The 13,567-nt window shown below is 41.3% G+C and overlaps 1 protein-coding gene across 3 annotated transcripts in view; it reads right to left on the minus strand.

Annotated features, from left to right (window-relative positions):
• ece2a (endothelin converting enzyme 2a) overlaps window positions 1-6,624 on the minus strand; it is a 125,531-nt gene extending 118,907 nt beyond the window's left edge. Inside the window, exons 1-2 of one of the 3 annotated variants that reach the window (XM_042108590.1) lie at window positions 6,313-6,624; window positions 5,997-6,157 (exon numbers count right to left, since the gene is read on the minus strand). In XM_042108590.1, the coding sequence (XP_041964524.1) occupies window positions 5,997-6,156 (160 nt within the window). In that variant the 5' untranslated portion in view covers window position 6,157; window positions 6,313-6,624. Of the gene's footprint in view, window positions 1-5,996; window positions 6,158-6,312 lie in introns of those variants that run through there. The other 2 variants (XM_042108589.1, XM_042108591.1) reach the window with 2 other exon arrangements.
• Window positions 6,625-13,567: the final 6,943 nt, after the last annotated feature.

Raw genomic sequence — 13,567 nt, forward strand, 5'->3', positions numbered from 1 at the left:
CACGATGCTGTCAATCTCTGACACAATGTCCTACCCTTCCCCCTTTCCCCTTCAAGTGCTGCCATGAAGGCACTGTATAACCTGCCTTTCTGCTGGAGAATAAAGTGCATGCTGCAGCTACACTGACCCCTAGGGGTAGATGGCAGAACTGCAGATACAGTTGTAATGCGTTGGAAATATCCTCCTATTTGCACAGTATCTTGCCAGTTCTTCCTGTCTAATATATTAAACCATTTCAACTGCACTAATTAACTTGTGAAATATTTCAGGGGTGACATGGAATCTCCCTAAATACACAACAAGGCATAACATTTATATAATAGTCAAATGTACCTGTATTTGACTATTTCAACACTGAATAATCTGCACTGTCCATTGCTTTGAATAAAATCATGTGGATGTCAATCCGTGCTGATCTTGTATTTGGATAAATTAGTTGCATGAATAGTCTGCTATGATCAGTGCTTCATTCTTACCATTTTCCAATATCGGCTAGATAGATAGATAGATAGATAGATAGATAGGTAGATAGGTAGATACAGTAGGTAGATAGATAGATAGATAGATACTTTATTGATCCCCAAGGGGAAATTCAAGCATACAGACATCACACACAATTCACTAACAGCAGAAAAAGTAATTAAAAGTATATAATATAAAAAAAACAACTAAGCAATAAGGCTAGTGAGTTGCTGTGGCAGATTCATGAGCGACACATATGAGTAGTACGTCTAGCATCACAAAAAATGTTTTAGGTGTTCAAGATATGTGAATATCCTGGCACAATGGAAACAAATGGACGTCAGTAAGGAAGGAAATGAACACAGCATGAGCAAGGACACCATGGGACAGCACTGTTGTTCATCACTGCATTTATTTATGACACGACAGTGCCCTCTAGAGTTCACAAGATTCAACTACATTTGGAAGAATATCAGGGTACAAAGAGCAGCCTTTTCTCAGGTAAGGATCTTATAGCATGGGAGTGTGTGTCTAGTGTACGTGAGAGTGTGTGTGTAGTGTACATGGTAGTATGTGTGTAGTGTACATGAGTGTGTGTGTGTGTAGTGTACATGAGTGTGTGTGTGTGTGTGTGTGTGTAGTGTACATGAGAGTGTGTGTGTGTAGTGTACATAAGAGTGTGTGTGTAGTGTACATGGGAGTGTGTGTGTAGTGTTCATAAGAGTGTGTGTGTAGTGTTCATAAGAGTGTGTGTGTAGTGTACATGAGTGTGTGTGTGTGTGTAGTGTACATCGGAGTGTGTGTGTGTGTGTGTGTAGTGTACATCGGAGTGTGTGTGTGTAGTGTACATGGTAGTATGTGTGTAGTGTACATAAGAGTGTGTGTGTGTAGTGTACATGGTAGTATGTGTGTAGTGTACATGAGTGTGTGTGTGTGTAGTGTACATGAGAGTGTGTGTGTAGTGTACATGGTAGTGAGTGTGTGTAGTGTACATGAGTGTGTGTGTGTAGTGTACATGAGAGTGAGTGTGTGTGTAGAGTACATGAGTGTGAGTGTGTGTAGTGTACATGAGTGTGTGTGTGTAGTGTACATGAGAGTGTGTGTGTGTAGTGTACATAAGAGTGTGTGTGTGTGTAGTGTACATAAGAGTGTGTGTGTGTAGTGTACATGGTAGTATGTGTGTAGTGTACATGGTAGTGTGTGTGTAGTGTACATGAGTGTGTGTGTGTAGTGTACATGAGAGTGTGCGTGTAGTGTACATAAGAGTGTGTGTGTAGTGTACATGGGAGTGTGTGTGTAGTGTACATGGGAGTGTGTGTGTAGTGTACATAATAGTGTGTGTGTGTAGTGTACATGGTAGTGTGTGTGTGTGTGTGTAGTGCACATGGTAGTGTGTGTGTAGTGTACATGAGTGTGTGTGTGTAGTGTACATCGGAGTGTGTGTGTGTAGTGTACATAAGAGTGTGTGTGTGTAGTGTACATAAGAGTGTGTGTGTGTAGTGTACATGGTAGTATGTGTGTAGTGTACATGAGTGTGTGTGTGTGTGTATAGTGTACATGAGTGTGTGTGTGTGTGTATAGTGTACATGAGAGTGTGTGTGTAGTGTACATGAGTGTGTGTGTGTAGTGTACATGAGTGTGTGTGTGTAGTGTACATGAGTGTGTGTGTGTAGTGTACATGAGAGTGTGTGTGTAGTGTACATGGTAGTAAGTGTGTGTAGTGTACATGAGTGTGTGTGTGTGTAGTGTACATAAGAGTGTGTGTGTGTAGTGTACATGGTAGTATGTGTGTAGTGTACATGGTAGTGTGTGTGTAGTGTACAGGAGAGGTGTTATTGTAAGAAAAAGTGCTGTGGATTCATACAAAAACAGAATAATGCAGACGTTGTCTAAGACTATTGAAAGAGAAAGAAAGAAGACTATTCGGCAGAGGTGTAAAAGTCCGGCTCCAGAAAATAATAGTCCTACCGTGTATTGTTTCTTGATCGCTGTTTTGCTACTAATTATCTTTCACGTGAATACGCACAGAAAGTGAAAGTAGGCCTTATATGCGCTTAGCTGTATGTTTACGTCCGCAATCGATTATAACGTTCCTCATGGAGAACACATCCATGTTCTCTCGCGTTATAGGCTGTCATGCTTCTGTGTTTGCAAAATTCCTGACGGTTCCTGATCGCTAAACGTTTGTTTTCCTTTCCTGTCGATAGCGGTTGATGTTGAAGCACCTAGGCTATAATTTGACTTTAGCAGTGACAAATCCTGCTGAGAGAGAGAGAGCAAAGAGAGAGTCACCCCCAAAGTGGTCCTGCGCGCACACGTGTGTCTGCATGGGGTTCAATTGAAGTCAGAGTTGGTCCGTCCAGTCAATAGTCCTGCATTCAGGCCGCTCCATTATTAGATTAATGTCAGACAGCGCTGTAAAATGTGTGAGAATTTCTCACATTATGATGGCTAGAGTTGCGGGACTTTTATTAGTACGCCTATGCTCAATACTTAGTAATAATTTATGTGCAATACCCGCAATCCCGCGCTGAAATTTAGGCCCTGGTTTTAAATGTGCATCTTTTTTTCTCTCGCTCTCTCGGCGAGTATTTGTTCTGCTGCCAGCTTGTGCCAATATATCATCCAAAATGCTTGATTGCATTGCATTCTCCACATTTTTAGCTACATTTTCATGTACCACATCAGCATTTTTGTTCAGTGAATCTTTTGTAAATTGCTTTACAGGCCCTTGTCAGCAGCCTTCGGCTTGCCTCTTGCCACTATTCACTCCTTCGTCTTCAACATTCCCTGTAGAATTCTCAATATTTTTGGCCTCAATGTGTCCAGTTACATAGTCTGTCTGTTCTTAGTCTTGGATTTTGTGAAATAAATTTCTAAATATCACCTGCTTGCTGCAGCTTCGGTCTGCACGTCCTTTTAAAACCGCATCTTTTTCTCTCTCAAGAATTTAATCTGCTGTCGGCTTGTCCCTCCACATCGTCCAAAATGCTTGATTGCATTGCATTCTCCACATTTTTAGCTAAATTTTCATGTACCACATCAGCTTTTTTGTTCAGTGAATCTTTTGTAAATTGCTTTACAATTACCGTCGGGCCTATAGGCCTATTGCCTGGCTTGCCTCAGCTTCGGTCACATCCCTTTAAAACCGTCTTTTTCTCTATCGTGAGCATTTAATCTGCTGCCAGCTTGTGACTCCACATTGCCCAAATTGCTTGATTGCATTGCATTCTCCACATTTGTAGCAAAATTTTCATGTATCATATCAGCATTTTTGTTCAGTGAATATTTTGTAAATTGCTTTACAATTACCGTCGGGCCTATAGGCCTATAGCCTGGCTTGCAGTCTCGTCTAAAACTGCATCTTTTTCTCTCTCATGAGCATTTAATCTGCTGCCAGCTTGTGACTCCACATTGCCAAAAATGCTTGATTGCATTGTATTCTCCACATTTTAGATACATTTTGGTGTACCACATGGCATTTTCTTTCAGTGAATCTTTTGCTTTGCAATTACCTTCCTGCCCTCTTCTTGGCTGCCTTTACTCTTTCGTCTTCATTAACATAAATCTTTTTGGCCTCAATAATCCAGTTACATAGTCTCTGTTTTTGGTTTTGGATTTTGTGAAATACATTTCTAAAGAAGTGCGACTTATATATGTTTTTTTCCTGTTCATGATGCATTTTTTGACTGATGCGACTTATACTCAGGAGCGACTTATATGGTATACTCATGTACACAACCGGAAAATATGGTATACATATTCTACTGCTCTTCATCCTGCACATACACTTATTCTTAATACTATTATAATGTAACTGTTTCTGCACTACAATGGTACTGTTACCATACTGCACATAGCTGTACATATCTGTTTTTATGGTTCATACTAATTATCCATATTTATTCAGTTTTTCGGTAATATATTCTGTTAATACACAGCATATATCTATATTGTTCTTACTTAATGGTACTGCCTCTACATTGCATCTGTACATGTTGTTCATACAGTGTTCATATTACATAGCCATATTTATTCTGCTCTTATAAGGTTACTGCTAATACACTGCACACATACTTATATTTAATGTATACTACTCTAAACCACCTTCTGAAAACAACTGTATACTACTACTGTCTACACTGCATCTTTTGTCCTGTTTATGCACCACCTACTGTATATCACATTGCACTTTTCTGCTTTTTTTGCACTTCTGGTTAGACACAAACTGCATTTCGTTGTCTCTGTACTTAAAGTTTAGTAGTATACCCGGCCTCTGGCAGTGTAAATGTGAAACAATCACTTCTAGCCAATCAACAAGCTGGTTCTAAAGCACAGAAAGGAGGGGTGTAATTGTGGGACTGTTGAATGCTACAGATTTCCCCTGGTAATTCGGTAACTAAAGTAATCAGAGGACCTCTGCCACTGGGAGAAAACCTCAGGCCAAGCTCATGGCTGCACTGCAGGTATACAGGTGTACTTGGACCAGGAGCCAACTGGACGCTATTTTTGCCACAGTTGTATGCACAGAGAAACAAAACTGACCATGACAATGAGTCAGAGAGGCTTCAAGCTTTATAGCCTGGCTGGTTTTGGAAACAGCAGACACAAAGTATCCACTGATTCCTACACATGTGAAACATGTGAATGGCTGAGAATCTAAGAGCATAAGGGTTAAGGCATAATCTTTACAGCCAATCAAAATCTTTGATCTGAACAACAGCAACCTTAAAAATATGTTGGGTGTGTTTGATTCCATCCAGATCCAAAATCATCAGTTAAAGGTATAATTTATTTTAGCCAATAGGTGCAGTTCTCCACATTTGTTAGTCATAGTCATTGATCAGGTGCTGGGAGAGGGGAGGGGTGCTAAAGGCTAGTCATCATCACAGTTAGTAGTGCTCAGTGATGCTCCTTCTACAGTAGGACGACAATACTGCAGTGAGCATGCGAGGGCAGGCAGTAATTAGTTGTGCATAAGAAAATACATAAAGAAAATTTGCATAGGCTACCACAATAAGTCTTGAGATATTCTCCCTCAACATTATACAAAGAAATTCTCTTCACCCACAACCACCAACCATTTCTATAATATTAAGCAAATATGACAATGCTGGCATGTTGAGCATACTAAATGACAGCTTTCAAAAGCCCACTACTTCTAGGCAGGGATTAGTTACTGAACAGGCCTACGGGCCCAGGCCCAGGGGGTCTGAGGCCCAAGACCACCCCTGATATATGAATGGAGTGAAATGACACCGCCCTAACACAAGTTACGCCTTGTGTGATAATCATGATTTGTAACTTTGTTTTTTCACAACAAGATGCCTTGAATCTGTTGATGGTTATGTCATATGTGATGGGACCTGGGAAACCCCATCAATTTGTGTGTGCTCATGTGGCCCATAATCAGTGAATTCAAGATCCAGTGCTTAACAAGACACAAACCTTTACCCAAAGGATCATCACACATTTTTGCTTACAGGTAGACTTGATCTCATAGTGTTCTTCTGTAGGCTATAACGTTGACTCACCAAGAACTAATATGGAATCTTCTTTGTCGACATGACCCTGGAGTAAGTGATGAAATCTGGACAAGTCTCCAAACCATTCGAAACTCTGTTCGGTCTTGTATCGCTCGTCCCAGTACTCCACGTCTTTGTATCTCGAATTGGAGTTAGGTAGATACTCCATCCTGACAGGAGACAGAAAAAACTGTCATGTAGCCTAACTGCTCGACTAACTCGTTGATGCTTGCTTCCTCACACACCATCCAGATCGGCATGGCTTTATGAGTGATTAAAACATAATAGGCTATACACTCAAAACCAAGCTCAAAATTAAACATACCCAAGTTCTCTATCTTGTCATTACCTTGTTTGTTCACGTTTGATGAAATAACAGTTAACATACGCTGAAGCCTCTGTCTTCTTCCCCTACCTCTGATGTCAATTTCTGATGTCAGGCTACAGACGAAACACTCTAACTCGAATTAGAATGTCGCTACTATATTTCGGTGCACTGACAGTCCAACAAATAAAAACAAAACACCCAGTTATAAACCTAAAGGACTCTACACGTGTAGTTAGTAGTAGCCGGTGTCTCGCCATACGATACGCGAAAGCACACAAACAGGAAGTTAATTGCATAGCCTACAGAGCAATGCCATCCAATCACAGTGAACATTGTAAAATTAGGGAAGACTTTCCGGTAACATTTTGCTGACAAGCTTTCACATTAAAAGTGGCACCTTATAGCAGTGAAACTTCATAATAAATGTCCTAGGCTATAGTGTGCTTCCCTAATCGAGACTTCAAGCCTAATCTTCATGCCAAGTTTATCACAGGATGTTCATAAGAATGAATAGAAATTGAAACGCTGTGGATAGATTGAAAATCTGAATCTGCTTTCTGTCTACCTTAACACAAGATGCATATGTTGTGCTTCAACACAGAGTTGTGCTAATTACATCAAGTGTGCAGCATTCTGTAACTTCATGTGCAAATATAGCAGGCCTATTAGGGACAGTTGTGGCCTACTGGTCAGGGCTTCGGGCTTGTAACTGGAGGGTTCGAACCGTGACCAGTAGGAACGGCTGAAGCTCCCCTGAGCAAGGCACCTAACCCCTCACTGCTCCCTGAGCACCGCCGTAGCAAGGCAGCTCACTGCTCCGGGTTAGTGTGTGCTTGCTAGCCTGACGAGCCAGACCCACATTAAAATGTAGGGTCTGGGCACTCACCGTTCGCAGTGCTCAGTCCGAGGGGCGGGATAATCGGTTGTCTTTCAAATTCCCTCTGCACGCAATAGGACAGCGCTGAGTCCCATGCGTTTTCCCACCAGCAGAGCTAGTTGGCTAGTTCAAACTTTTGCCAACTTAAAACAAGCTTAACTCGTGTCACACTGTTGGCCAACAGCAACATCCATCTTCTTTGTTTTCAAGTAGCAGGGAATTCAAGCCAAACCGTTGCAACTCTGACATCAATCATTATGTTAAGCCCGCCTAACGACTCTATACACGATTTGATTGGCCTGATAGAAGTTTAATTTTTCGAGCTCACAAGCCAACGGAGAGTTGCTAGACTAGCCCTGGAAGCAAATGTAATTTGCTGCCGCTAGGGTGCATCTAGATTTCTAGGCTATGTGCTTGCTCTATGTGACCACTAATTCACAGATGGGATAAATGCAGAGACAAAATTCCTTGTATAGGCTACACCTTTACATTATTAGTATGCAGATGCTGTATTGACTCTATGCTGATACTGAAGGTAGCTCTACTTAACTGGCTTAACCTGCCAGTGATGTGATGTGGTAAACCTAAGACAGTCAGAGTAGTGTCTTTGCCCTTGCATCCACGGACCATGTGTGTTTGTCGACCATATGCCACACCTAATAATGGACACAGCGCTGGTGGTGAGGGTATGGGTTTGAGAAAGAGAATATGACTATAAAGAAGATCCAAAACAGAAATTCCTGACCCTGTCCACTTAATCTGCTCCACCTTCTGCATGGCCTAGGCTGCAGTAAGAAACGTTTTTTAAATAATGGCCCTAAAACGTTAATGGCCCTGGCTCCTGAACCTCCCCATTAGTGATAGCATGTTTTACTACCATATTTCTCTGGAGACTCAGGGCCAATCTCGATTCTCGATTTCCCTCCACCTTTACCTACCTCTTGGCCCTCGAAACAGAGTGGTAAGGGCTAGGGGTAAAAACATACACCTAGGAAATGAGACACCACTTCAGTCAGTCCAAGGACACACACAAGAGACCCACCTGGGTCCATACAAAGCAGATTTACAATACTTTTATTAGCCACTCTGGGATTCCTTGCACACACAAACAAACAGATGCAGGAATAACAACACTCAGACAAAGAATGTGATGCTATCATGCTTTACTCCAAAACATTTCTCAGAACAAAATCTGTAAAACATAACAGGTTCGGTAATGTTAACTAGGTCCACTCCACTACTCATTCCAGTGTGTACATTGCGTAGGACGTGCACCACGTGGTTGCCCAATGTAATATATTGGGTACTTTACAGGGTCATCAGACTTCCACCAGGCCTGTACACAGTCCATTAGACAGACAGACAGACGAAAAGAAAAAAAGATTCATGGCTGCAGTGCATGAAGAACCTTGATTGGTTCTGGAATCCTGAGTCATGAATAGTCATTTGACAGCATTGTGGGAGTGGCTAATGGCAGAAGGATATGATAAGATTCCATCTTTAAGTATTGTGGTTTACTCACCCCATCTCATTATGTTCAAAACATTCTTGTTGTGTAGTCATTGCACGTTTAGAGGCATATCCTAAAATTCTGTGATCTATGTGTTGTGCATGTATGGTGCAGTCAAATGTATATTAGTTTTATGAGGACTTCACGCTATTGTGTGACCCAGGTAATATTGCAATTCATTCAGAAGTTAATTTTTAACTTTAATTTTCACTATATATTGGGTTAAGTAAGTGCCTCTTTCAAACATCTGTCTAGCATCACTTTCAACCTCAACTTAAGAATACATTAAGAAGAATTTCACAGTAGGCCTACCAAACAGGAGATTCTTCCAGGCGCTCCATAACGGATATAGGTAACTGTGTGCTCACAGTTGCTCAACTTATGGTTGAATTTTCCACAACATGGTGCATTATTCTCATTGTTGCCTTTGTTCTTGCAGTCTTCCAGTCTTTTTGTTATTTCATTCATATCATGTTCCAGTGAATCATCTTGGTAATTATCAACTTTGCGGGGGGTGTTGCTGTCTGCTTTCAAATATGAGATTACACATTTCTCTGTTGGAAACATCAGACATTGTGAAAACAATCACAAATTAAAACATTGACAATGGAAAGATTATTGACCTTATAAAATATATGCTACTTTACAATCTCCCACACCTTTATAGAAAACAACACATTAGATAAATGACTGGTTTCCATGATAGGCATTACACCAAGTATTATTACAGTTTTTCTCAGTCGCTTTGGTGCTTTTCTCACATCACTATTAACATTTGCACAGCAGTTAGTGCAATTCTCAAAACAATTAGTGCAAACTGCAAAACCTAGTGGATGACCTGCAAAAGCACGTCACTTGCTCAAAATGGATAGTCCATTCCTCAAAAGCAGGTATTCATGTCAATGAAACTGTCCGTGTCATCAAAATGAGAAGTCTTGACACCATCGTTTATGAACAAGATAGTCAAATGGCTTTGTCATGTTTTCATTATGACAGTTCTCTCAGTGTTTTCCAATGCAAAAAAAGGTCAGAACTCGGTGACACTACTTGAACATGCTCAAGACAGCACTATACACTACTTGTACAGCCATTTGAAAACTACACTAAAGTTACACATTGCTGTAGTTAGGGGAGTAATTGAGTACAAGACACTGAATATGTACGTTTCACAGTTTTACTGTATATGCTCTTTGCAATACTACAGCATTGTGACAGAATTTGATAACTAGTTCAACAATTTTGTATGTAATGACTCAAGCAATGAAATGAAGACTATTAGTTTTATTGGGAACGACTATTCAGCATTCATAAGTGTAGTTCATTTTGACTGACATGACATAAGCAAATGATAATGTTAAAAAACAGCAGAGAATTGTATGAAAGCAACTGATACATGTCCAAAAGTATATGCAGTTTGTTCAGAGGAAGGAGAAGTTGCTACTATGATGTGCACAAATGACTAAATGTTGTGGAGGTTGAACTAATAGTTATGAGAATTTTAATTCTGATCTGAAAAAAGCACCAAAGCGACTGAGAAAAACTGTAAGCAATAAATCTGCATCATTGATCATGAGTTCATTATGTCCTATATAAATAGCCTATTCAGCCAGTCTTGACCAGATTATGACAGAACCCCCTCAATCCACCATCAAAGGCATTTAAGAGAAATACCCAAGTACATTGCCCAACATTCAGAATGATCATTGTGTGTAAAATAATGACTAACCCTCGGTTTTGTGGAAAAAAAGCTCTCCTTTATCATCTCGCTCTCCAAGAGCCAATCCATAGTGTTCTGCTTTAGTACCAAATTTAATGATGTCACCAAACTGGAACTGTGGAATACAGGTAAGAAAAAAGAGAAGACCAAAGATTATGCTCTGTTCACTTGTAACAGAGAGTTTGGGCTGTGTGACCAAGAATCTGGGAGTTTGGGCTGTGTGACAGAATCCATCTATTTTTGTAATGGACCTTCGGTATTTATGGAATGGACCACCGGAGGAAAATAGGGGAGGGTCATGTCTTTTTATTCTTTGTTGAGGGGAGGGTCACCCAACATTTTTTAGTCTAGGAGGGGGTGGGGGGGGGGTCACCCAACTTTTGTAATCATGAAAACAGCAACATGGCCTGTTTGGTGCATATTTTTCCATGTAGCTCTCAGTGTCAGTCTTCACACTTCGGGCACCCCTCTCTGCACACCATGTTTACCCCTCATTTCCTTCTTTCTTGCAGAGTAGCAAGATAAAGGCCTCGTGCTGCGGCTTTCGTAGAGACTCAATGGAGACTGAGGGCCTGTCCACACGGAGACGCTTTTTAGGTTAAACGCAGAGGTTTTGCTTCGTCTTGACCGAGCGTCCAAACGAATCCTGTAAACACACTGCCCGAAACCGCACTTTCTTGAAACCTGCTCCCAGAGTGGAAAAATCTGAAACCGTAGCCCGTTTGATTTCGTTTAGACAGCGAAACTGCACATCCTGCTTGCGTATCGATGATGTCATCGCCACACCTCGGCTGCCCTGGAGTTGCTATAGTATTGCCTAACAATACTAGTTTTCATTCATGACATTACCTACGATTACACTCCGTAAGATAAATATCACAACTGGTGCTGCGCAGCGCCGATAGCTTATGACTTGGTGGACTGAACACTGTTTTTCCCGGTGTTTTTTTATGCATTCTAGCTAGTACTGTCAGTGACGCGAGAGAACTTAAGTTATTAGGAAAGTGCGGTGTAAGTTTAGGCTACATTAATTTGTGCGTAGTGCCAGTGTCATTCATTTATTTTACATGTCTTACAACATATATACATGCATTCACAGTCGAGTGAAATCAGATATAAGCATACAAAGACGCTTAGAACTCACGTTAAGCCAATGCTAGCACACTGAATGCAAATGCGAGATTTGATGCAGGCAAAAGTATTGACTGTTACTAACGAAGGTTTTATAGCAATATTATAAATGTGGCGACAGAATAGCCTAGAACTTGGGTAAGCCTTGCGTTTAGTAGCCTAATTGCGGTGATAGCCAAAACTAATGTGAATCACGGACTATCCTACAACCAAAGAAAGTAAAGGTGATTAGTAGGCCTACCTACGTTAGCCAAATAAAGGACGGGACTGCACCCTTCACAAACCGTAAAAAAATTTGGGCAGCCGTGGCCCACTGGTTAGCACTTGTAACCGGAGGGTTGCCGGTTCGAGCCCCGACCAGTGGGCCGCGGCTGAAGTGCCCTTGAGCAAGGCACCTAACCCCTCACTGCTCCCCGAGCGCCGCCGATGTAGCAGGCAGCTCACTGCGCCGGGATTAGTGTGTGCTTCACCTCACTGTGTGTTCACTGTGTGCTGTTTGTGTTTCACTAATTCACCGATTGGGTTAAATGCAGAGACCAAATTTCCCTCACGGGATCAAAAAAGTATATGTACTTATACTTATACTTAATGTGTATTAGTTTTACAGTTGACAGTTCACCATCAGTCCACACAAACAATTCTGGTTTCCTTGCACTAGCCATTTCGTTGTAGCCTATTCTGTCTGTTTGTAAAGCGCAAGTTTTGGTCAATTTCTGTAAAGAAACAGTGCCACCTATAGGCCTGGGGTAAGGAGTAACGTGTTGAGTCGTGTTGAGATGCATCCGTTTGGACGCAAATATTCTTGATACGGTTCCAGGGAAGACGGAGGAAAAAAAGATCGGTTTGGTACGTGGACTAGGCCTGAGGGACATCTAGGCACTAGCAAAGGTTCTAGAGGGAATGTGATTTCTGGCGCCATATTACGTTCTCTTTCGTTACACAGCTGTCAACACTGAACATTGAAAATAAGGGAGATGCCCCGGGTTTCTCACCCAAAATACGGGAAAATGTCAACATTCGTCCCCATTAATGTCGGAAAGGTTGCAGTTGTAGCAACAAAGTATCCTACTTTATTCACGCCTAACAGCCTATTACAGTCATTTGGTCAACTTTACACAGCCCTAAAAAGGCTGCATTTACCTTTGGCTTACTTTTAGTACCGTGTAACGTTAAAGCATAGGCTATCTACCAATTGACCTTGTTCCTGCCCAATCTCTAGCTTTGCCCTCTCCATCCTTTCTGTTTTTGTTGTTTGCAAAAATATATAGTATTTATTGGTAAACAGCAACAAGTGCAATTTGTTAATCGCTGTCATTCTCTCTCCTGCGCAAACAAAAATGTGCTACGTTCCAAGTAGCCTAGTGCGTAATTCTGCTTCATAAAGTTGAACAACAACATTTGGTTATTTTACAGAAAAATATAAATAGCCAGTTTATGGTCTACAGTGCAGAGTTGGTAAGTTATGGTAGGCCAGCTTGGAGTGAACATACAAACTAGGGATCGACAGGATCTATGTCTATATTTTTCTAAAAAAAAAGCTGCCAGATGTCAACCACAGAACATAAATCAGCAGAGGAAAATAACCTGGTGTCAAATGTTTCTGTTCTAAACGGCATCAACGTCAAAAGGTATAAAAACATATCTCTCCGTTTTAAAATCTCTCCTTCAGGTAGCGCAGCACTCTCATATTGCTGTGATGCGTGTGTCCCACTGAGTGAGACAGACCAGACGCACACACGACTAACTTCTGTTTGGTAGCTGACGAACCACCATTGAACTGGATTGATAATGATAACGTTAGCAAACGGCTCTAAAAAAGTAAGGCATACACCACGGTATGTCTGGTACATGATAAACGTTAACACCAATTAATATTCAACTACATATAACACGGCTCTCATTATTAAAACTCTGATAGGCCTATCACTGCGATGGCAACTCCGCCCGCTCGAAGGGAGAGGGGGAGGGAGACGCACACACCACACGCGTCCAAAATTCAGCCAGGTGGTCGCTGAAT

Source organism: Alosa sapidissima, chromosome 1 (assembly GCF_018492685.1).
Source record: "Alosa sapidissima isolate fAloSap1 chromosome 1, fAloSap1.pri, whole genome shotgun sequence".
Classification (NCBI taxonomy): domain Eukaryota; kingdom Metazoa; phylum Chordata; class Actinopteri; order Clupeiformes; family Clupeidae; genus Alosa; species Alosa sapidissima.